The following is a 23,188-nucleotide window of genomic DNA, read 5'->3' as shown; positions in this document are numbered from 1 at the left end:
AACCCCAAAAGACACCCTTGATGATATCTAAATCATTCAATGATGTACCATTAACTATGTAGTTTCGATGTTATCTTCAAATCGACATAATCTCTATTCTTTTTGTATTAATTCAAACTACTACTACTAATACCTCTCTCCTCTTCTGTGTGTGTGTGTGTGTGTGTGTGTGTGTGTGTGCGTGCGTGCATGCGTGCGTGTGCGTGCATGCATGCGTGCGTGGGTGTGTGTGTGTGTGTGTGTGTGCGTGCGTGCGTGTGTGTGTGTGTGCGTGCGTGCATGTGTATGTGTGTGTGTGTGTGCGTGCGTGTGTGTGTAGTATTGCTATTGCTAATCATGGAATTCCTCCTCCCTATCTATTGCAATTGGGGGAGGTACATGGATGTTGCTCCTCCTCCCTATGCTGGTTTTCAACAAGCGTGATCTCATGGTAGGAGGCTAGTGCACATATCAAAGGTGAGAAAACTCAATGGCCCTATCTTCAACCAGGTGGAGGCATAGATTATTGAGTAGCTACAATGATTGTGAGACGTATTTCTATGTTTTGGTTGCACAAAACACCAATCAAACACATCCATACTACTACTTAGAACCCATACACCTTAATGTTGCACATCTAAAGGGTATCTTGTGACTATTATTGTTGAGTGTAGGATTCATCCTAATGTGATTGTGGCATTATGAGGTTCCATGTGCCTATGGCCATAGTTATCCCAAATGCTAGCATGTCATGGGAGATGTGTCTAATGGTAGCAACATAACATAACTTACTCTTAGGATTTGAAAAATTGGAGTAGTTATGGACAACGTATGTTTGGAATGGATCAAAACCACTTTTCTATGTTTATTCTAGGGTGGTGATCTTTTTCATATAATGATTCTCAAGAAGATGGATCAAGGTTATGGGTTTGGCCATTTTTGCATTCCACCAAGCATGTTGATGGTGAAGCTGAATCTTAGGTTTGTGCAAGAAGAGTATTTATTAGAGAATGGGGAAAACTAAGGAAAAGATGGAAGAAGAGATCAAGGAGAAGCTTTCAATGGTAGTTGGGTGATTGCAATTAGGTGGTGAGGGTTTTTTGAAGTTGACGGTACTACAAGTCAAGTTACATTCTCACTTCTATTAATTATAGTGTCTATGAGTCATGAGTATGTGGTCTTGATTTTGAACCATCAAACTCTTCTCCAAATATATACAGTATCTATGCATCACATCAAGTTCCTTTAAGGAATACTTTTGTAGGCTTTACTATATCTACTTGTCTACCATATTTTTTAGATAAGTAGTTGCCTTGCAAACTAGTAAAATTAGTATTTCATACATGTAAGAATCAACTATGTGGGTTAAAGCTTATTAACATATTCCCATTTGTGATGATGTTGCAAATTAAGAGAGCCTTTCATAAATTTGAGTGTACTTAGGTTGGGTATATCAAGAATAAAGTGGAAGAAAATTAGTATTTCATACATGTAAGAATCAACTATGTGGGTTAAAGCTTGAGGGCTACCTTTATAGCTTATTAACATATTCCCATTTGTGATGACTTTGCAAGTTAAGAGAGCCTTTCATAAATTTGAGTGTACTTAGGTTGGGTATATCAAGAATAAAGTGGAAGAAATCTTTTTTGCAAAGATTGATGTTCCTCAGGTCATATCATTGAAGCATAGTGGGTGGTAGGGTGGAGTGTTGGAAAGCAAACCGTATTTTGTTGTATGGCTTGGGTTATGCTTTTGGGTGCATACTTGCCAAGTGCAACTAGGACCTACATAAGAACGTACTTGCTACTAGCATCCTCCAAAGGTGAGAAGCTTAAGATAATGCACATGTTCATATGTGTCATGATGCATATGAATATGCGAAAGCCCAAATGCATATAAATGTATTAGTGGTACGATTGTTGTTGATAGGGCAAAGACATGTTTAATATTTCTTAAAAGATTAAGTGTGGTGCCCTATGAGAAAAAAGGATGTTGTGGATGCATGGGGTTGCATGTATGGACTAGGCATAGGTGGTGATATCCAAAGCCCACCAAAAAGTGAGGAACATGCCATTGCCCGTGGTGCTTAGGTGACCAAATCCAATTTAATACACATGTGAACTTTTAAAGTAACTTTAAAATTTTAGATAAGATTAGTGCTAAACATTAACAAAGTTGCTCACCTTGACAAAGCAGAGAGTTGTTTATATATTGTCGAGTTGGTGCAATGTTGGAATTGTTATAAAGATAAATAATCACAAGAGAAACTTTAAAATGGGTACTAAATTTACATCTTGGGTTGTCATATTCTCATGAATATCTAGCCAATTTTACATTTTGTGTTAACATTTCTTTGAGGTAAATGTTCAAAAAATGGAGTATACATTGAGCTCATCCTTAAAAACCCTCGTTATTCTTATAAGATTTCTAAGCTTTGCTAGAGTGGGTAAGGATAAACATTGTGATGGTGATGTCAACAATGCATATGTCATCTCACTAGACAAAAACACAATTGATGTCAAAGTCAACCTAGCACTTCTTGCCCATGACATCTACTTATATACCAAAAGCTCATCTAAGTTTATATCTATTTCCAATGACATCTCATCAAAATTGTGTTGTAATGTAATGCATCATGAACTCATCCCTAAGAAATAAACATCTCTTTCAAAACACACCATTTTTAAGGGCTTTATTGGTTTTTCAATAAAACACATAATAAAGAATTGTAGTGTTATTATTAAAACACAAAAGTTTCCAGGCCTTCTTTGAGGGTATTAGATTTTTGGTTCTACTTAACTTGGACATGCCTATATACTTATCACATACGTATTTGAAGAGTCTTTGACAAGGTAAGCATGGTAAACAAGTGAACACAACTTCATTATTCATGTTAACTTGCATGAGTGACAATGTATCAATTTAGCATTACAAATGTGTATTCATATGAGAGCATCTTGATGATATCAACATGTGCAAGTCTAAAGATTTATAAATGTGGTCTTTGTGTGATTTTGTTGATAGGGTAAAGGCATGTTGAATATTGCTTAAAAGACTAAGTTTGGTCCTTATGGGGTAAAGGAGGACATTGTGGATGCATGTAGTTGCACATGTTGGCTATGTATACATGGTCACACCTAAAGGCCAACCAAAAGAGATCTAGTGAACATGCCCTCTAGCTTTCATGGTCATAAGCATTGTATATATTCCACAATATTATTCGTTAAGTAGAGTGACTAGACATGAAACAGGCAAGGCAATGCGGTTGCTTAAAGACCGCAATAGAAGAACGAGGATAGCATGGCTAATTGGAACGCGCATTTGGAGTGAGTCAATCTTCTCACCTATTGGTAAAGTACTTATTATCTCTCTCCTTCTAAGACCTAAATGGGTGCTAACCATGTGCCCATATTGGTCCTTAGGTGAATAGACCCTATTTAAAATTAAGACGAGCTTATAAAGAACCTACTTTTCAAAGATATGTGATTAGAATTACATGCTCAATGTTGACAAATTTGACCCAAGTTGCATGTGCAACATTAGAAGTATTGTTATGCAATTGAAATGGTTGTTGACTTTCATGTGTTGGGTGTAGTTTCCTTGTGATTTTAGCAAAAGTTTAGTTTGTAATGCCTTCATCTACCTCAAAATTTCAATGTGAGAGAGAGAGAGAGAGAGAGAGAGAGAGAGAGAGAGAGAGAGAGAGAGAGAGAGAGAGAGAGAGAGAGAGAGAGAGAGAGAGAGAGAGAGAGAGAGAGAGAGACTACCCTCAATGGAAAAACTCCTCACATTGAATGTACCTCTCGTTGTGTGTTTTGATTTTTGCTTATTGTTGTTATAAGATGTTTGATAATGATAAGAAAGCTATGTCATAAAACAAACAAATGTTTGAAAAGCATCAAATTCCTATTTTGAATCTCACAGTTAGTGTAAACCATTGTATTACTAACAAAATGCTTTTGATAGATGTATGTGGCATTTCCAAAGAGAGAAAGTACTTGGGTGCTACAAATTACAAGTGTCCAAACTTCATATAGTTAGTTTTGTTTCTCGTGAAGATAGATGCAAACTCAAGGTCTACCCTTTTGGTGGAGTAGTTGGCTCTTTTATGGGTTATGTTAGAAATCATTTTTTGTGTGACCAATGGGACAATTGAGAAGTGACCAAATTTTTTTCTCAAATTTTCGTATTAGACTACTTATAACAAAAAGTAGTAAATATTAGTAAAGTTTTCTAAAGACGAGGTTCAATATATCAAAGATAGTTTTTCTACCAACACTACTCTTGGAAGACAATGATCTATATACATTATGAAAGTGCACAAGCAACACATATGCTTGCACACAATATTAATACCTGCCCTCTCAGCAATTCTAAATGGCATTCATTGGGTGATCTTAAACCTTTTGGTATTGTTTAACGACTTAAAAAGAAAAAAATGTATTTTTATTCCATGCCATATCTAGTGAGAGGTTGCAATGGATATGCTTAATGCATCCATTGCATCACCAATTATGTATGCACCCAAACATGTAATCAACCATCCATGCTAAGCTACATGTAGCAAGGCTATCATGACTTAGCGAAAGCTAAGGGCCTTCTTAGTAAAGATGGATCTCATATTGTTGTTTTTATTCATTGCTTCAATTTTCGAGCCTTTGTGATTTAGGGTAATCTCATTCCCTTGGCTATTAAAACTTATCAATTCCTTAGTTTAAAAACTTCTACATGTTAGTAGATTTTATTATTGTTATGTAATACACTCTCCTCTAGTTAGAGGTTGCATTGCATATGCTTAATGTATCCATCGTCTTGCCAATAATGTATGCATATATCTTAATTACAACTTTTGAGAGTGAATGAGCATCTAACACCTTAGTTATCACCTTTTGAGAGTTAATGAGTATCCATTGGCTCACCAATTATGTATGCACCCAAACATGTAATCAACCATCCATGCTAAGCTACATGTAGCAAGGCTATCATGACTTAGCGAAAAGCCAAGGGCCCTCTTAGTGAAGATGGATCTCATATTGTTGTTTTTATGCATTGCTTCAAAGTTCGAGCCTTTGTGATTTAGGGTAATCTCATTCCCTTGGCTATTAAAATTGATCAATTCCTTAGTTTAGAAGCTTCTACATGTTAGTAGATTTTAGTATTGTTATGTAATACACTTTCCTCTAGTTAGAAGTTGCATTGCATATGCTTAATGTATCCATCGTCTCGCCAATTATGTATGCATGTATCTTAACTGCATCTTTTGAGAGTGAGCATCTAATACCTTAGTTATCACCTTGCACGATAAAGACATACATTGCCTTCACCTTTACCCAAAAATGTAATCAACCATCCATGGCAAGCTACATGTAGTGAGGCTACCAACATCATGCTAGGCCATGCCTTAGCGAAAGCTAAGGGCCTTCTTAGTAAAGATGGATCTCATATTCTCGTTTCTATGCATTGCTTCAAAGTTTAAGCCTTTATGAGGTAGGGTAATCTCATTTTGTTGGCTATTAAAATTGATGAATTCCTTAGTTAACAAGCTTCTACATGTTAGTAGAATTTATTCTTGTTATGCCGAATAGAGGAAGTGTTAAGTAAATTTTGCATGGAATCACTTAGATCCCAAGGGGAAGACCAAATGTGCAATGGAAGGTTATCGCGATTATTCCTGCAATGTTTAGAAAAGGACACCATTATTTTCTTTTGTCGATGGATTGAATAACATCTAAAAATGCTTTTGCATTAAACTGATTGTGGATGTGATTTGGATGATTAATTCAAGCGCTTGTGATTGCTGGAAAATTGATGGCACGGGTCTGTAAAGACAAGTTGCCTTGGGAAAATAAAGGAATGTTTTTCTTGGAAGATGAAATTAGGCGGACTGCCGTTGTAAGTTTGTGTTTAGAAAGGGTGCATCTTAAGTACTATGTATGTAATAATCATAAAGGTTAATAACATCACACTTTCTGTAATGTAAGGGGATCTAAAGATAAAGAAAGGTGCATTTTGAGAGCCAAATACCTTTTGTAGTGAGTGAAGTAAGATGTAGTGCTCTACAATGATTATCTCAAAGAGAAGCTACTACATGCAAGGCATAAAAGCTAGAGCATAATACATGCATGTAAAAATTACGTGCATGAGTGGATGTGATCAAGTAAACCCGTGCGAGGATGGGGCAAACCTAGTAAAGTTGATGCCATGGTATAGTAGGCCTAAGGCTCAAGGGAGAACAATGGAGATACTCTTGTGGAGAAGCAGAGGAAATGTGATTGACTCTCTCTCTCTCTCTCTCTCTCTCTCTCTCTTTGTGTTTGTCTTGCTTTCTTTCACTTGTTTGTAGTTCGACATGTAATGGGGCCCTATGAAATGGACTTGTGCGTGGATGACAATTGATCAACTTGCATAAGTACCATGTGCAAGTTGATGGAATTGGGCGGCAAAGTCCCTAGCATGTGTAAGTGAAAAAGTCACTCGTACTATTCCATAATTCCCAAGTATGGAAGTCCACATGGCCAATATTAAACGTTACACTTTGGGATGATTTAGTTAAAGGCAGTTGCTTCCATTCTTTGCATGGGTGGTGAAGTGTTAAGCTTAGGGTTCAGAGTTGTTATTGGAAAGTTTGTTAATATTGTTGCTGCTAGTCTAGTCACTCGTGTTGCAGGGAGAACAAAAGGTTTATTCTCAAAACAGGAAAACATTCAGATTGAGTGCCATCGTCCCGACGACAGACAAGCTTTCGAGGTTTCTGCAGCTTCTGTGGCTGAAATTTAGGGTTTCTCGGCTCTTCACATTCCCTGGCGTCACACTCAGAGTAAGCTTCTCTCACCTCAATCATGCGAGTTGGATTAAAACCTGAGCTGATTACGGTGCAAATTACTCGACTAGCAAGTGCGCTCGCCATAACGGACCCGAAAAATGCATTTTCAGCACACAAATTCTGATTCGAATTTGCAGCGGGATGTTACTCGAGCGGCATTTGCCTTCAAGGGTGTAAAGTCGTTGGGATTATGGCTAAAACTGTGTTTTCCTAAGCATTTAATCCCAATCATATGGACTGTTATATGAATTACACTGGTGAATCCATGCACAGATTGCATGCTATATAACATGCATATTCAAGCTTGTCCAAATTACCGTGGCTTTAGCAGTAGTAGCAAAGGCAGTTCGTCATAATTAGTCTAACAGGCTGATCTAGCCTCCCTGCTTTAATGTTACTGTGAGTGGCTTTTTGAACATTAGCACTTGATTTGTTGCAGTACACTGTTTACAGTAAACTAATCTTTATCTGTCTTGTTGCAGATTCACAATGTCCTAGAAGAAAATGGACTCAAAAGGGTCAAAAGTAACTCAAGGAACACCTGATGTGGGGCCAGGAAAACGGAAAAGTCCAGAAGATGTAAATGGCTCTACAAAAGTTTCAATTGAGAGCGTCAAAATTACATTGGCATCAGATCCTAAACGTCGAAATATTGCACGTACCTGTGTCCACGAAGTTGCTGTTCCGCCAGGTTATGTTCCAACACAAGACGAGGAGACCTATGGAACTATAGACAATCCAGTTTATAGGGGGGAGGGTGCAAAGAAGTATCCGTTTACATTGGATCCATTTCAGGAAATCTCAGTGGCCTGTCTGGAGCGAAATGAATCAGTTCTTGTGTCAGCACATACTTCGGCAGGTAAAACAGCTGTGGCGGAGTATGCGATTGCCATGTCATTCAGGGATAAGCAACGGGTAATATATACGTCTCCATTGAAGGCTCTGAGTAATCAAAAGTATAGGGAACTTAGTCAGGAATTCAGTGATGTGGGGCTGATGACTGGAGATGTTTCTATAGCCCCCAATGCAAGCTGTATTGTGATGACAACAGAAATTCTAAGAGGGATGCTTTACAGAGGCTCTGAAGTTCTTAAGGAGGTTGCTTGGGTTATCTTTGATGAAATTCATTACATGAGAGACAGAGAACGAGGTGTTGTGTGGGAAGAAAGTATAATTTTTCTTCCTCCAGCTATAAAAATGGTGTTCTTGTCAGCTACAATGTCCAATGCAACTGAATTTGCAGAATGGATATGCTGTTTGCACAAACAGCCGTGCCATGTTGTGTACACTGACTTCAGGCCAACACCACTGCAGCATTATGCTTTTCCTGTAGGAGGTTCAGGATTGTATCTTATTGTTGATGAGAAGGGCCAGTTTAGAGAGGATAGCTTTAACAAATTAGTCACAACATTTTCAAAGGAAGCCGACCAGGAGGATGGCTTGACCTCTCCCAATGGAGGTGGAAGAGGAATGGGAAGGGGCACAAGGGGCGGGAGGACAGGAAAAGGAAGGGGTGCTGGCAGTGGTGCAAATGTGGGAACAGATATCTATAAAATAGTAAAGGTAGGTTGTTGTCAAGTTAATACGTTTTCAGCTTATAAAGGTTGTACTTATTTATCCAAGGTCGGAAATTCCAAGTTTTAGGAGATCTTTATTCCAATGCTAACGAATTATTTACCGAGTGTCACCGAGACCTTGCTTTATGAAGAACATTTTGTGCTAACTTTTCAAAGTTTTTAATGCTTGGGAGACTTATTTTAAATTTATTCTTACTTTCAGATGATAATGGAAAGAAAATTTCAGCCTGTAATCGTTTTCAGCTTCAGTCGCCGTGAATGTGAACAGTATGCCACAGCAATGCACAAATTAGACTTTAATTCAGAAGAGGAAAAATCTGTGGTGAGGGATGTCTTTAATAATGCAATACAATGCCTCAATGAGGAGGACAGGGAGCTACCTCCAATAGTTTCCATCTTACCTCTGTTGGAGAAAGGCATAGCAATGCATCATTCAGGTCTACTTCCTATTGTGAAAGAGGTGGTTGAGATTTTGTTCCAAGAAGGCTTGATAAAAGCATTGTTTGCTACTGAAACAGTGGGTATACTAAAGAAGCATTCTGGATATCCTTATTTGACAATGACTTCACACAAAAATGATGGACCATTTTGACATGCACTGCAGTTTGCGATGGGTTTGAACATGCCTGCAAAGACTGTAGTGTTTACAGCGGTTCGAAAGTGGGATGGAGACAGTCACCGCTGGATGTCTTCTGGAGAGTACATACAAGTACATCTTTCGGTTAATTTATCATACTATTGTGAATTCAGCTCCTATAGTATGTTTTTAACTCCATCTGGGTGGATGCAGATGAGTGGAAGGGCAGGTCGTCGTGGAAAGGATGAGCGAGGCATCTCCATTATAATGATTGATGAGCAGGTATGCAGTTGTATCCAATTCAATTTTAATATCTGCTCATCAACCTGGATTTTGAGTTGAATTTTCTAGGCAAATGTATGTCTATGTGAATTGGTATATGTGGATGCGAACATGTACAAAGGGAGGGAGGGAGGGAGGAATGGAGCTCCATTAACATTTAGTTCCTTTGTGCGCCTATATTTGTCATTTATGGTTTACAGTGTAAGGAAATGGTCTAGAACGAAGTAGTTTTGTTACTGGATTTGTCAGTTCAGGAGTGAGTCTGTGCACGTTCCGGTGGGCTGGGTACCTTTAACTAGAGAATGATGTAGTCTGCCTGTTTTTTGGGCGCCTGTTAATGGCTGACTGGCATTTTCTAAGCTGGCCGACTGTATTTTTGTAGTGCCAGATTGCTGGCCAAATTGATCACACTGATGGCCTATTTATTGGCCAGGTGCTTCCCCCTCCAGATTGCTTTGTGCATACACCTTCATGTGCAGGTCCCGTTGGAGAGAGGGAGCTGGTGTGAGTGCCCAAATAGTCAGTGACTCACTGTTGTTTTTGTATTGTCTCTCCTCTTGGTATATGGATTCCATTTCTTGAGCATCTATCTTTTGAGTTCTCTTGCCGTGTTGTTCTCTCTTTGCAATGCTTCTTCAGCTCGTGTTTCATGCTTCCACTGCTGCACCCACTAATGCAGCACCGTTGAGGTTGAAGTCTGCTGGTAAGAGCCATGTGTGGAGTTGGGTGGCAGCTGGAACACCAAAACAGAGGGTTGCACAGCTACTGGTACAAAAAACGCATGTATCTGAGGATGAGTGGACCTGCAGGCAGCAAATGCAAGGGCTGCCAGGTGTAGCAACAGCTGCTGAATTCTACAGGGGAGCTGGATGGCCACAGGTTACTGAAAACACAGGTGTTTGTCAGCCTCTAATTGGGTTTAGGCTGGTTGACAGCTGGTGGCAACGAATGACAGCTCCAGGCAGCTCTGATGGGCAGCAACTACCATGTAAGGTAGGAAGGGAACAACAGTCTGAAAAGAAGAAGAAGAGTGACTGAAAAATGGGTAGAGAGCAATGATGAATGAATGCCCATGCCCTAATTATAGACACGAGTCATTGAATTGTCTAGGGTGGCACCTAGAGACTAATGAATATTACAAGTAAAGCCTTTCGGGGTTTGTAAATGGAAACCGAAATGGAAATTAATGTAATACATGCATTCAATGACTTTGCTCAACATCTCCTCTTAAGCCCAAAAAGCTGCCCTAGGAGGAGTGAAAGAGATATTCTCCACTTGGTAATCCAAGTATTCTACCGGAACGGAAATTGGTAAGGAAAAACAATAGACAAGGTGGAGTTAATGTTGCCTAAGACTTGACCTTGGGAGAGAAGCCTCTAGCTCCGTATCTCCACATTGACAAGAATGTAAAGGCATAGCGACCAAGTCATGGCTGAAACATCCAAGGTCCCAACCTTAGGTAGAACTCGTAGATCCTCATTGTTGGTGTTGAAAGAGAAGGATGAAAAACCATGGCCTCGGCCAAGGTGCGTGAATAGCTGCAATAGGGAGGGGGTGAATTACAGTCTTGAGATGAATGATGAGAATAGGAAGTGATCCCCTCTAGATCAGAAGGAAGAGAATTCTAGGTTGAAGCCCTCTTTGAATCCCCCTTTGAAGGAGATGGGGAATCCAAAAACTTATGAATCATGGCTTCCGATGAGTCAGATGATGAAGGAAGGAGCAAGGTACATGAGGTTGCAAGGAAATAAAGCTGGCCTTCCAAGATTGAGTAGAGGAGGGATGGTAGGTAGGGTATCATTGGAATTGATGTCCGTGGAGTCATACAAGATGGGTTACATTGTCTTACAATGGAGAGGACTGCAAGACCAAGAGTCGGACGACCTCTATCTCTTGGTGGAGTGGGCTGTAAAAAAGGGAAGATCTAATAGCCTGTTTCTTAATGGAGCGGATTGTGAAGCCATAGGTTATGGTTACCACTAGAACCCTTGATAGATATGTGTGTTTGCTCCCTTCGTATTCAAAAGCATAGCCTCTTTATTCACCAAAATAAAATGATATAAGAGCTATTGTAATTTGTATAACAAGCTTAAGACTTAGGAATCTCTACGGATATTTAAGGTCTTGAAAGTAGGTGGAAAAAACCTCCATAGTGTATGGTGTGTTATAATCAATCAGTTCATGATGACTTAGATCCTCCTCAATCTATGCATGGCGATCGCACTACAAATTCCTTGGAGATTTTGCTCCATTTCTAATGGGAATTTGTAGAGGGTGCAATATCATTGCATGTCTGTATGCCATTCAACTTTATTGAGGTGATAATGTTGGCATGACACATAAGATTCAACGAAAACCTTCAGATGTGGCTAATAGTGTTGAGATGTAGAGAGAGAAGATATATAGAGACGCGAGAGGGAGAGGAGACACACCATGTACACTCCCAAAGACTATTTCATATTGATCACAATCTATATATATATCGGTGAGACCTAGTCTAGATAGGTGAGCTATATATAGCTCCAACACCCCCACTCAAACAAAGGTGTCTAGCTGCGGATGAAAAAACCCTTGGGGAGCACAAGGGAAAAACCGAGCTCCTATATACAAATGTTCAATCATGATCAAGAAGGGTTATTGTGTGCATGTAAAGTGAATCTATGCATGTGAAGTGAAACCGAATATGTATGTATAAAGATGACCAAGAGGTTTAGATGTATGTGCATGTGTGAAGTGTATGGTGCTTACAAGGAGTACTCAATATGTACTATGGCACTACAATGTCATAGTAGATTAATTCCCAAAGATTGAAGTTGAGACAACTCCAAGTTTTGAGCGCCGTAGAGTGAAGCGTGTTGGTGGGGAAGAAGGAGGCTTAGGATGAGCCAAGGGTGGAGAACAGTCGCGGGCTCTCAGGAGAGTGGACTATGGAGGAGAAGTGGGCCGTGGAAGCCATTGTACCTGGAAGTGGGTGGGGGAAATCTTTGCATGGTAGGGTGGTCTCTAAGAGGGCTTATCGCCTTGCAAGGTCTTAGAGCCTCGGTGTGCTCGAAAGGACTTAGTGCGCATCGAATTTGTCTTAATGCTTTGAGCATAGTACTCTAATAGCCGATGCAGAACGATCTCTGTGGCCCATAAAGGAGAGGTGGCACAAGGAGTGCTTGGTGGAAGACGCATATACTCCGGGGGGATGGGAAGCATTGGTGGTGTCCCCGGTGATGCCACAGTAGAAGCACCTAGTAGTTTGGTCATCTGATGGTAAAGAAGCTATGGGTACCAGTGTGCCTTGCTGAAGAAGGAAGAGGCCACCCACGAACCATGAACTGCAATGTCCGCCTCAAGGGCTAGAAGGGCAGTGGAAGGGTTGGAAGTGAGCTACCAGTGGGAGGAGGATGCGACCAGTAGAAAGAGGTTGCAACCGGTAGAAAAACGCAGATGAGGAGAGAGAGAGACAAAACATAGGTTGCAAGAGAGAGAAAATAGCAAATGTAGGCAGTGGAGAGAAAATCTGCTGCGACAGATTAAGGAGAGAGAAAAACAGCAGCGACAGCAAGGAGAGAATTTGTTGTGACAGGCTGAGGAGAGAAGAACATTAGCCAGGTTGCAGAGAATAGCCGCTAGCAGCGGGGAGGTGAAGGTGGCAGCAGTAGTCCTGAACATAGGCTGGAAAACAGCAAACGTAGGAGGGAGCAGCCACCAGTTAGGATGTTGATGCAGCGGAAGAAGAGAAGTGGATGCCAAACCCGCCACCAGTCTTTGCCTTCATTGGAGTGGAGGATCTTTGTCGATGTTTGAACAGATCTAGCTCTGATACCATGTCAAAAGATGACATACCAATAAGACAGTAGGGTTTGCAGGGAGGAACACGGAGTGAACTCGGCAAACATGGAGAAGAGAAGAGAAGAGAGAAGAAACTCTCATGAATGGAATGATGAAGTTTTGAATCATGGAGTGAATGTGATAAAAGGGAACAAGGGTGTCGTAGCACAAGGAAGATGATGAAGATAGCCATGAACCATGAACTGCAATGTCCTCCTGAAGGGGTGTGAGGGTAGTGGAGAGGTTGGAGAGAAGAGGTGATGGACTGAATGAATTAGCCGTAGGAATGAATGAGAGAGTGGCCTATAAATAGGCACAACTAGTCTAGGATGGCACCCCTTTCAGGGGCTGCAAACCCTAAACGCAAACCTTAAATGCAAAACACAGAAATGCAAAAAACGCAAATTGCAGGTGAAGGGTTTCTCAACAAGATTATGTTGCGTAGACTGAGCTAGCATGCCAAAGTGATAGGTTGTCTTCAAATATTCAATAAATGGGATGCAAATTGGCCAGCCAAAGGCGTAAATAATGAATAAAGTGAATGAGTAACTGACAAAGGGCAGAGCTCTAATGTCCCCAGACTCCCCTCGACTTACTTGTGAACTACCAAATGTCTTGATTGTTCCAATTTCTACCTTCTAAAATATTTTGCTCTTTGAATTCTACTTCAGATTTAGTAATAATAGATTGCGATTATTGGACTTTTGAACTTCTAAGATAATCATACATGTAATCTAATTGTACTTTTGAAGTATTTGCACTGGTTGGTCTTCAAGACCAAAGGCAGGATGGTATTGCAAATTTATGTTTGTGACTGTGTTTTACCAATGGATGCAGATAGACATGAATACCTGTAGAGAGATGGTTTTGGGCAAGCCTGCTCCTTTAGTCAGTACATTCAGGTTGAGTTACTACACATTGCTGAATTTGATGAGTCGAGTGGAGGGCCAATTTGATGCTGAGCATGTGATCAAGAACTCATTTCATCAATTTCAGCATGACAAGGTATACTCATTTTGCAGAACAAGCATAATCTTAGGAGAGTTTTCTGGTGCAAGATTGATAGCTGGGTTCTTTTTTGGTTGCTTTTGATTTATAGGCTTTACCTGATGTAGAAGAGAAGGTTGCACAGTTGGAAAAGGAAGCATTGACCCTTGATACAGCAGGAGAGGTATTCTTCGCTGTTGAAGTATATTTGCATTGCTACTTCTCTTGGGAATCTTATATCAAACAGCTTTGAAGGTGGTGAATTTACTCAGGACTCGATCGCAGAGTATCACAGGTTGAGACTACGTCTTGTACAGTTGGAGAGGCAGATGATGTCTGAAATTCTGAGACCCGAACGCATCTTAGCTTTCTTGGCTCCTGGCAGGCTGGTATTCACTTTTGTACACATCTGTATTGAAAGCTAGCTTCCAAGTTCATGCATGTTCTTTCGAATTTACTTGTACTATATTTAGTTTTTAATGGAAACCAACACCTGCAATTGACTAGATGCCTTGCACTGTCAAAGATGCAAAATGTAGCAACCTATCATTTATTAGCAACAAACAGGCAGTCGTTCGTTTTGGTCTGGAACATGCATTGCGATTATTACGTGCGGTGCCCTAAAATAAGAAGAAATGAGCATAGGGAGAGGTTGGGACATATTACATGTCGCCACCCTACATTTTATGCTTCATGCAAATTCAGCCTGTAATTAAAGTTTGTTCTTGACTTATGCAAGTTGCTAAGCAGGCTCATGGTGTAGACTTTGATTGTCACTCAGGCTTGTGCATAGTTTGACTGAGTTGATGATGGGAGGAAGATAAAACATTGGGTTAATTCTCACAAAACTGCTGGCTTCTGTCTTTTTTGTAAGATCTGGCTCATATGCTTAGAAATTGTAGGATTTATACTAATAATCGCCGTTCCTGCAGGCTTTGATTAGGATGTATGAATCTCCATGTTGCTTCTTATGCCTTTTCAGACTTTTAGAAAGAGTAGGATCTGTTTTATTAATGATGGTCTTTTTGGGTAGGATGCTAAATTATACTTCTTTTGGGTGTAGATAAAAATTAGGGACGGAGCGGATGACTGGGGATGGGGTGTTGTTGTCAATGTTGTCAAGAAGCAACCAGCTGGTCACAGCCCCCTACCATCTTCAATGTTGACAACTGCTCGGTCAAGCTTTTACTTGGTTGATACATTGCTTTACTGTGCATCTGGTTTGACGCAGGAGGGTCCTCGAATGAAGCCGAGGCCATGTCCTAAAGAGGAGAAGGGTGAAATGCATGTGGTAAGAACTGCTTCTAAGAGTAGCACTCTCTCTGTCTTTCTTTCCCTCCTGTGTAACTTATCTGTTCCTTGCATTCTCAAGGTGAACTCGTGTATTTGAATGTGAACACGTGAGATGTGATGACAATGCTGCTCATTATGTTTGAAAAGTGTGCAATGCTCTGCTTCCTTCTGTCGGTCTGGAGTTGTCCCTTTCTTAAGCTATTTTTCATGGGTATTTCGTTGTTGCAGGTACCTGTGCAGATGTCTTTGATATGCGGAGTGAGTGCACTGAGAGTAGCTGTTCCTCAAGATTTAAGGCCAGCTGAGGCTCGACAAAGTGTTCTTATGGCAGTTCAGGAGCTGGAGAGGCGGTTTCCTGATGGGCTACCAAAATTGGATCCAATAGAAGTTCGTAACTTGCTCTTGGTACTTGGTCTGATTAGCAGTCTAACTTTTTGTTGAAAATGCCTTAAATTGCATTAACAGAAGGTAAGTAGGATTAACATATCCATGCGGCGGTAAAGGTTCAGGGACTGGCTTGTCAGGGAAAATGAGTAGCAGACTAATTGACAAGAGAACTCCCATGTGTGGGAGCGTGAGACAGCTGATATACTAAACCTGTAATTTAGCCTTTAGTGTGTTCCAGTTTTTTCAATGAAGCATGATTATTGGTGGTATTATCCTTGTACAACCAAAGCAAAAGCGACACATTTTCATGTAATGTCAGCAAAGATCAAAGTGACAAGAGAGTGAAGAACAGTCATACATGTCACATGTAGAAGGGAGGGGGGAATGAGAAGATAATCTCTTTTTATATTTTCAGGACATGCAAATTGATGATCCAGACTTTGTGAAGATTATAAGGCAGATTGAGGAAGAAGAGAAGAAGCTTTATGCTCATCCCCTTTACAAGGTTGGCATGCTTTTAAATACTTCTAAGTTCTTGTGAATTGTATGCATAGAATTTTCATGTGTCCTGTTTGAATGCAGTCGGACAATGAGACAGATTATTATTCACTCTTTCAAAAGAGGGCACAACTTACAGCAGAGGCGCAACGGTTGAAGATGACAATGCGGGATTCCCAGGTGTCAAAGCAATGCCCATTCTGCTTGATACATGCTGCACATGTAGTTTCTTAGTGGTTTTAATGTCTTTTTTCTCTTTGTGACACATATGCTGGCATGGGATTTTCAACTTCATATGCTGGCAGACTCTTATGTGGTATTTAGCTGTTTTTTTGGTTTGGTAAGTAGCATGGGATTCTAATGTGTCATTGTTAAGGTAACCGCAAAACATTTCACTCTCGAAACATCTCACCCCTGAAATGTTCCAAAACGTTTCACCTTTGAGTAAGTTCCAAGAGAAACACCAAGTGAAACGGTTGAATAATACATACGAGATGGTTTTCTTTATGAACAATGAGTTATAGCTTACACACTTATATCATGCGAGTCCTTTCATATCAACAACTGATGTGTATCCTACATGTAGTGCCCAAAAACCTCAAAAAAACAATTAAAAAAAATATTTTTTTCCATTTTAAAAATCATGTTTCAGTCAGCCATTTCACTTGGGGTGTTTTGTGTTTCAGTGGAACATTTCAGTTTTTTTAGGCATTTTACATTTTAGTGCCAATGAAAGGTGTTTCGCCGTTACCATGGTCATTGTGGACCAGATTGTGCCCCGAGTCCCCCAGACACTAGGACAATATGCACCCAGCAATATGCTTAGGTAGTTGATGCCTCAGTCGTTGCTGACATTGAGCTCTGGTTTTCTTGGTTTGGTCATTTGAACTATGGCAATTTGCTTTGTGGTGGAAAGGCATGACATGGTACTTGATTTTCCCTTTTTAAAAGTGCTAGTCAAACATGTATGTGAAGGTTGTGTACTTCGCAAGATGCAACGTACTTCATTCCAAGGATGAAGCAATGTGAGCTACATAGAAATTGCAGCTAGTGCATTGGTTTGATGTAGATCCCATCCATAGGGGAATTCTTCTTTGTTACCTTCATGATGACTTTACACACTATGGGCAGGTGTACTTGATGAAGCACAAATCAAAAGTGCTTACTAGCTTTAAGACATTCTTGGGCATGACTGAAAATTTCATTGGTTGTAAGCTTATTACACTTGACATTGGTCGAGGGGAGCCAAAAAAGTAGTCTATGTCCCATGGGTTCAATGTATTTTTGACTTTCAGAGACATTAATCATCAATGTACAACCTCATATACACCTCATCAAAATGGTGTTGTTGAAAAGAAAAATCAATCTCTTATGGAGATAACACAATGTATGCTTACTGATTAAGGGCTTCCTCACAAGTTTTGGATGGAAGCAATCATCTGTTTGGCGAATATCCTTAATCTTGCCCCACTAAACTAGTATACTAAGTTATGCCATATGAGGCTTGGAATGATTGGAAGCCAATGGTGAATCACCTACCTTGCAAAAGAGATCAGAACCTGTAAAAACAGAGGTTACTAGTGAGTGTTAGGTTAGGATTCAGTAGCATGCATAGACACACACACTCACAATGAACAAGTGAACAACAAGAGAGGAGAATGCTGAAATATCACATCTACTATGGGAGAATGATATGAAAGTACAATCCCTAAGGTACTAAGTACTACACTCACTGACGGGTGTTCACATGGGGAAAAAACCCTTTTCTAGCTAGAAGGTAAAAAGTGCCCATGGATAAGGGAGCGTTTACACTAGAACTTAGGAGGAACATGATAAGTGTAACAAACCCCCCTCGAGTGAATGATGTGAACTTGTATAGGAATACATAGATGAATCCCCAAATGATCTCAAGCCTAGAGCCTTGTAAAAGGCTTCAAACTTCTCTCTAGAGAGAGCTTTTGTAAACACATCTATCAAGTTGTTAGTGTGTAGGGACATAAACTAGGTTAATCTCCCTTACATGGAGCCTCTCTCTAACATAATGATAATGCACTTCAATGTGCTTAGTACAAGCATGAAAAACTGGATTCCTCGCAATTGCCATGGCACTTTAAGTGTCTGTATAGATAGGAGGGGGTGACTGTTGTCCCATACTAAGATCGACCAAACTTCTCTCTAGAGAGAGATTTTGTAAGCACATTTGCCAAGTTGTTCTATGTAGGGATATGAACCAAGTCAATCTCCCCTACATGGAGCCTCTCTCTGACATAATGATAATGCGCCTCAAAGTGCTTTGTACAAGCATGAAAATCTTGATTTCTCACAATTGCCATGATACTTTGATTGTCAGTATAGATAGGAGTGGATGACTATCATCCTGCACTAAGATTGACCAAAAGGTGTTTTAGCCATACACATTCCAATGTAGTTGTATATGTTGGCCCATATTCAGCTTCATAGCTAGATGTGGCCACCGTAGATTGCTTCTTGCTCAACCAAGAAATACATGAATCACCAAGCATGAAATAATTACCACTTGTGAGCACCCTCATGTCAAAACTGTGAGAGTGCAACAGAAGAAGGAACTCGAACACAGAGAAAGAAGACAACAAGAAGATACTAAGGTGTTAGTAAGGGCACCAAATCTGGCCTAAAATGATGATGGAAGCAGCAGCACTGGAAACAATGAAGTGTGCCCATAGTTAGAGGAGCAACCTGTGAAAGGAGTGATGTACCCGAGCTAGCCAGCCTGCTATAATTAGCAGAAAAGAACCAAAATTGGCTTGTCAACTGGCCGATTGTATTTAACGTAGTAGGCAGTATAAAAAATTTAGGAAAAAATACAGCTGATATGACAATAAAGTCAAGGAGATAGAATAGTGTCTGATAGAGTGGCTCAGGCTAGGGAGTGCTGAAAAATGCTCATAGAACTTGGGAAATGCACACTAAAATGCCAACTTCCATGTCTCCATTAGACTTTGATAGGAGCTCACAACCGGGAGATGATAGACCGACAATACTAAAAGTTACAAGCTAATATCCTGTCTCAGATCATAGGAGTGTCTGGAGACACAACAATCTCAGGTGATGAAGCATAGAAGCCTTAGACAAAGGCCTTGTGAAGAGATTTGCTGCATTATCTGTAGTAGGACATTAGGCCTCTGCTAACTCGGGATACTAGATTCACTCTCCAACATAATGGTACCGAATCTCAATGTGCTTTGTGCAAGCATGAAACACTCGGTTCTTTGCTAGAGCAAGGGCACTAGTTGTCCATGTACAGCTATGAAGGTCTTGTTTGTGGAGAGCCAATCTCCACCAACAAACAATGGAGCCAAATTGTCTCCATAGTTGTAGTACAAAGGCCACAGTAGTCAATCTCTGTAGATGAAAGAGCCATAGTAGGTCGCTTCTTATTGCTCTAAGAGATAGCTTCTAATCCAAGGGAGAAGGCATAACTAGTGGAGGACCGATGTGAGTCCACATCGCTTGACCAAGTAAAGTCACTCCATCATAAAAGAGTGGCCCCCTCTCTTTACATGATCCTGTAGGATCGAGTCTGTTGTAGGTAGCGCAAAACGCGCAAGGCGGCTCTCCAGTGAGCCTAAGTAGGAGTCTTCATTAAAGAAGACGACAAAGCCACCACAAAAGAGATGCCCGGCCGAATAAGGATTACAGCCAGATCAAAGAGCCAACAAGGCACCTGTAACGGGTGGTATCTCTAAGGGGATCTCTTGCTACCAAAGCTTGGACTTTGGGTCCATGGAGCATGAGATAGGCCAATACTCCGCCATACCAATCTTCGAAAGAAGCTCAGAGAGATACCTGTGTTGCAAGATAAAAATGCCCTATGCCATTTGATAGATTTCCAATCCAAGAAAGAAGTATAGGATTCCAAGATCCGTCATGTTGAACTCATACTCCAATATTTGTTGAGTATGATCAACCTCTTGTGTGCCGCTCCCTGAAATGATGAGATCAACAATATACAAGGTGACCAAGATGTACATGGTCCTCCACAACCTTGTAATAAAGGTTGGGAGAATCGATCAATCCATTGATACCAAGCCCTAGGAACTTACTTTAGGCCATAAAGGGCCTTCTGCAACCTGTAAACATGATTCTCCTTCCCTTGCATAAGAAAACTAGGAGGCTGTGAGGCATAAATATCCTCCTTCAAGACGCCATTCAAAAAGGCCGACTTGACGTCCATTTGATAAATAAGCCAATAGTGTTGGGTGGCTAAATCCTAAATAAGTTGAATAGTGGAAATCCAAGCTATTGGTGTGAAAGTCTCGAAATAATCCAAACTTGCCCTCTGAGAAAATCCCTTAGTAACAAGCCGTGCCTTACGCTTGTCCAAGGTTCCGTCTGCACGATACTTGGTCTTGAAGACTGACTTTACACCAATCACCTTTCGCTTCTTTGAATAAGGAATCAACTTTCAAATCTGGTTCCACTCGATATAATCGAGCTCAGCCTGCATAGCACTATGCAAAAAATCTTGTGTAAGAGTCTCATCAATTGTAGTAGGCTCATGATCTTGAAGAATCTCAAACAAAGAGCATAGTTAACACAGAGTGAACTATCCCATTGGCATTGTAACTAGGTTGACGTATGTGGGCAAGGGGCGTCTCAGGGAACTAAGTAATTCCTGAATCCTACATGAGCTGGTAATACTCTTATGAGGACATGTCTTTTTGAAACCTCACTTAACATGTGGATTAATTTTTAATCACATGGTTAAGTAAATGTTGCACATGTGAGGTGTAACTAGGTGAAAGTAAATTTACGAGCGCGAGACCCGAGGAAATCACGGGATGTCAAAGGCAAAAGTTGCTATAAGTTATGGGGCACCGGTACTTGGTGGTATCTGGTGCGAGTTGTTAGCCTAGGTCATTTATTTGGCAATAAGTGTCAGTTGGTGACACTAGACTTAATGGTACCTAACACCAATCTGATGGTCAAAGATGGCACAGAGACACTTAAGAGTGAAAATTGCCTTGCCAATTGTAAACGCCCCGAATAACGTAGTATGCTTAACAATTATGATATTCGCTTGATGGGGATGAAGATGGAGACGAGGGTGAAGAATGTCGACGCCTTTGACGATGATGAGGTCTTCCACGAGAAGGGTGTGACTCTTCGTCACTAGAAGAGGGTCCATCAGAGTAGGCGCCAGATGACTTTGAAGAAGAGGATGAGCTTCGACGCGATCTCTTTCTTTGTCTTGAAGTAGAATGGGACTGCCTCTTAGAACTAGTTGGACTTCTTGATCGGCTCCTTTCATTGGTATGGCTTTGTCTCCTTGAAGCGGATGGGATTCTTTCCTTGAATTCTTTGGGATTCTCAACTTTTTCTAGTTTGAGAAGTTGGTCACGAATTTGCTGATTCTCCTCTCTAAGACTTTGAATGGCTTGAAGGATAGCACTCGACTGATCCATTGAGACTCTTAAGAAAAAAATATGCTCAAGCACTCAATGCAAGGGCTGAAAACAAACACACTTATAATTGTAAGCACTTCTAGTGTTGGGGTGAGGACCGAGCCAAAGCTCTGATACCACTGTAAACGCCCCGAACAACGTAGTATGCTTAACAATTATGATATTCGCTTGTTTTTGAGATTTAATATAAAAGAGAATGAACACTTAAAGTTGAAAATGAAAATTACTCACAAAATTACAGACATAAAAATGTAAAAGTAATGGAGACAAGATTGAGGGTTGAAGATAGGCAACCCCCCCTCCCCTCCCCCCCCCCCCCCCCCCCCCCCCCCCCTCCCCCTCCCCCTCCCCCGGAAGGAATGTATTTCTGCTCAATCCAAGTCCCTTAGGGAAGAGCTCAGTTACAATCAACCTGAGAGTGAGGAGAAGTAATTCTCACTCTCACAAGATCATGCAAAGATGTACAAATACACATGCGTTATCTATTATGCAACTGATTTCTTTACAGTATGAGAGAAGAAAGAGGGGAAATCAGCCTTTCTTTATCGTTGAACAGTAGTACATGGATAGGGCTTGCTTCTTATTGCTAAAATGGAAGAAAGAGCTTGAGAAGGAGGTGCTGTAATGAATTTACAGGCTTGATGTCTTGTAAAACAGCAGTGATAGAAGAGGGAATATGGAGGAATTTGATAATGGAGAAGTAGGGGATGATGATGGGGATGGATGGGGCCAGTTTCTGGCTATCTGTGGGTGCTGTACATGAGTTTACAAGAAAGAAAAATGACGATGAATGAAGAAAAACGAGCTCTTATTTATAGGAGAGGGAAGAGCTAGTACAAAAGGGGAAAGTGGAGTAGCACAAGATAGGTGTCCAGCCACATGTCATGAGATGTGATAAGTGGTGGGACACTTGGAAACTTATGTGACAAGTGTCTTGACACTTGTCTCTTCTTTATGGCCTTCTTTTTTGGACTGAATATTGTCAAGAATAGAAACAACGAAATTTAGTAAGCACAATCAGAGTACAGAACTTACTATTTTTAGAATGACATCCCTATTTTTTAGGACTAGCATTTTTAGGCTAATTCGAGGCTCCTAAAATTTAGGGATCTCCTAAAATTTAGGGACCCCCCCAATATGGGTGTCATATAAAAGCTTTTTCCGTGTACATTGCAAAAACGGTATCAGAATCTTCATGTGACTTTCCTATGCAAAGAAATGTGCATTTCAAGCTTTCAGCCCACACATGGACATTATACAAGCATTTCATGATCATGCCATCTTGTTGATTGTAACTGTTTGTTCTAGTGGATCTAGCCCACACTTCAAGGCATCAATCCTTTCTGTGTGCGAGTCTAACCTTGATATGCGTGAGTTTTGGTCACAGGCGCCCAATCGGGCCATATAGGTGGAAGTGTGAACTATCTTTTCTGTAACCCACCGTGTGGGTAAACCATAACTTGTGACCACTCATCAGTGGCCGGCTCCAATGCACTTTTCTTTATATCTAATTAGTGCAAAG

At 40.6% G+C, this 23,188-nt stretch overlaps 1 protein-coding gene across 2 annotated transcripts in view; it reads left to right on the top strand.

Moving 5' to 3' along the window:
• The first annotated feature begins 6,557 nt into the window (after positions 1–6,557).
• HEN2 (RNA helicase, ATP-dependent, SK12/DOB1 protein) overlaps positions 6,558–23,188 on the top strand; it is a 31,996-nt gene continuing 15,365 nt past the window's right edge. Inside the window, exons 1-12 of one of the 2 annotated variants that reach the window (XM_087686303.1) lie at positions 6,559–6,796; positions 7,285–8,365; positions 8,582–8,896; positions 8,984–9,088; positions 9,170–9,238; positions 13,895–14,062; positions 14,157–14,228; positions 14,317–14,433; positions 15,108–15,335; positions 15,566–15,724; positions 16,140–16,229; positions 16,307–16,402. In XM_087686303.1, the coding sequence (XP_087542429.1) occupies positions 7,307–8,365; positions 8,582–8,896; positions 8,984–9,088; positions 9,170–9,238; positions 13,895–14,062; positions 14,157–14,228; positions 14,317–14,433; positions 15,108–15,335; positions 15,566–15,724; positions 16,140–16,229; positions 16,307–16,402 (2,478 nt within the window). In that variant the 5' untranslated portion in view covers positions 6,559–6,796; positions 7,285–7,306. Of the gene's footprint in view, positions 6,797–7,284; positions 8,366–8,581; positions 8,897–8,983; positions 9,089–9,169; positions 9,239–13,894; positions 14,063–14,156; positions 14,229–14,316; positions 14,434–15,107; positions 15,336–15,565; positions 15,725–16,139; positions 16,230–16,306; positions 16,403–23,188 lie in introns of both variants that reach the window. The other variant, XM_087686304.1, reaches the window with a different exon arrangement.

The sequence above is a fragment of the Lygodium microphyllum genome, chromosome 10 (assembly GCF_053477565.2).
Source record: "Lygodium microphyllum isolate KBCC chromosome 10, Lygodium_microphyllum_v1.1.10, whole genome shotgun sequence".
In the NCBI taxonomy this organism is placed as follows: Eukaryota; Viridiplantae; Streptophyta; class Polypodiopsida; order Schizaeales; family Lygodiaceae; genus Lygodium; species Lygodium microphyllum.
Note: the sequence above shows the minus strand (reverse complement) of the source record. Positions and strands in the feature narration are given on the sequence as shown.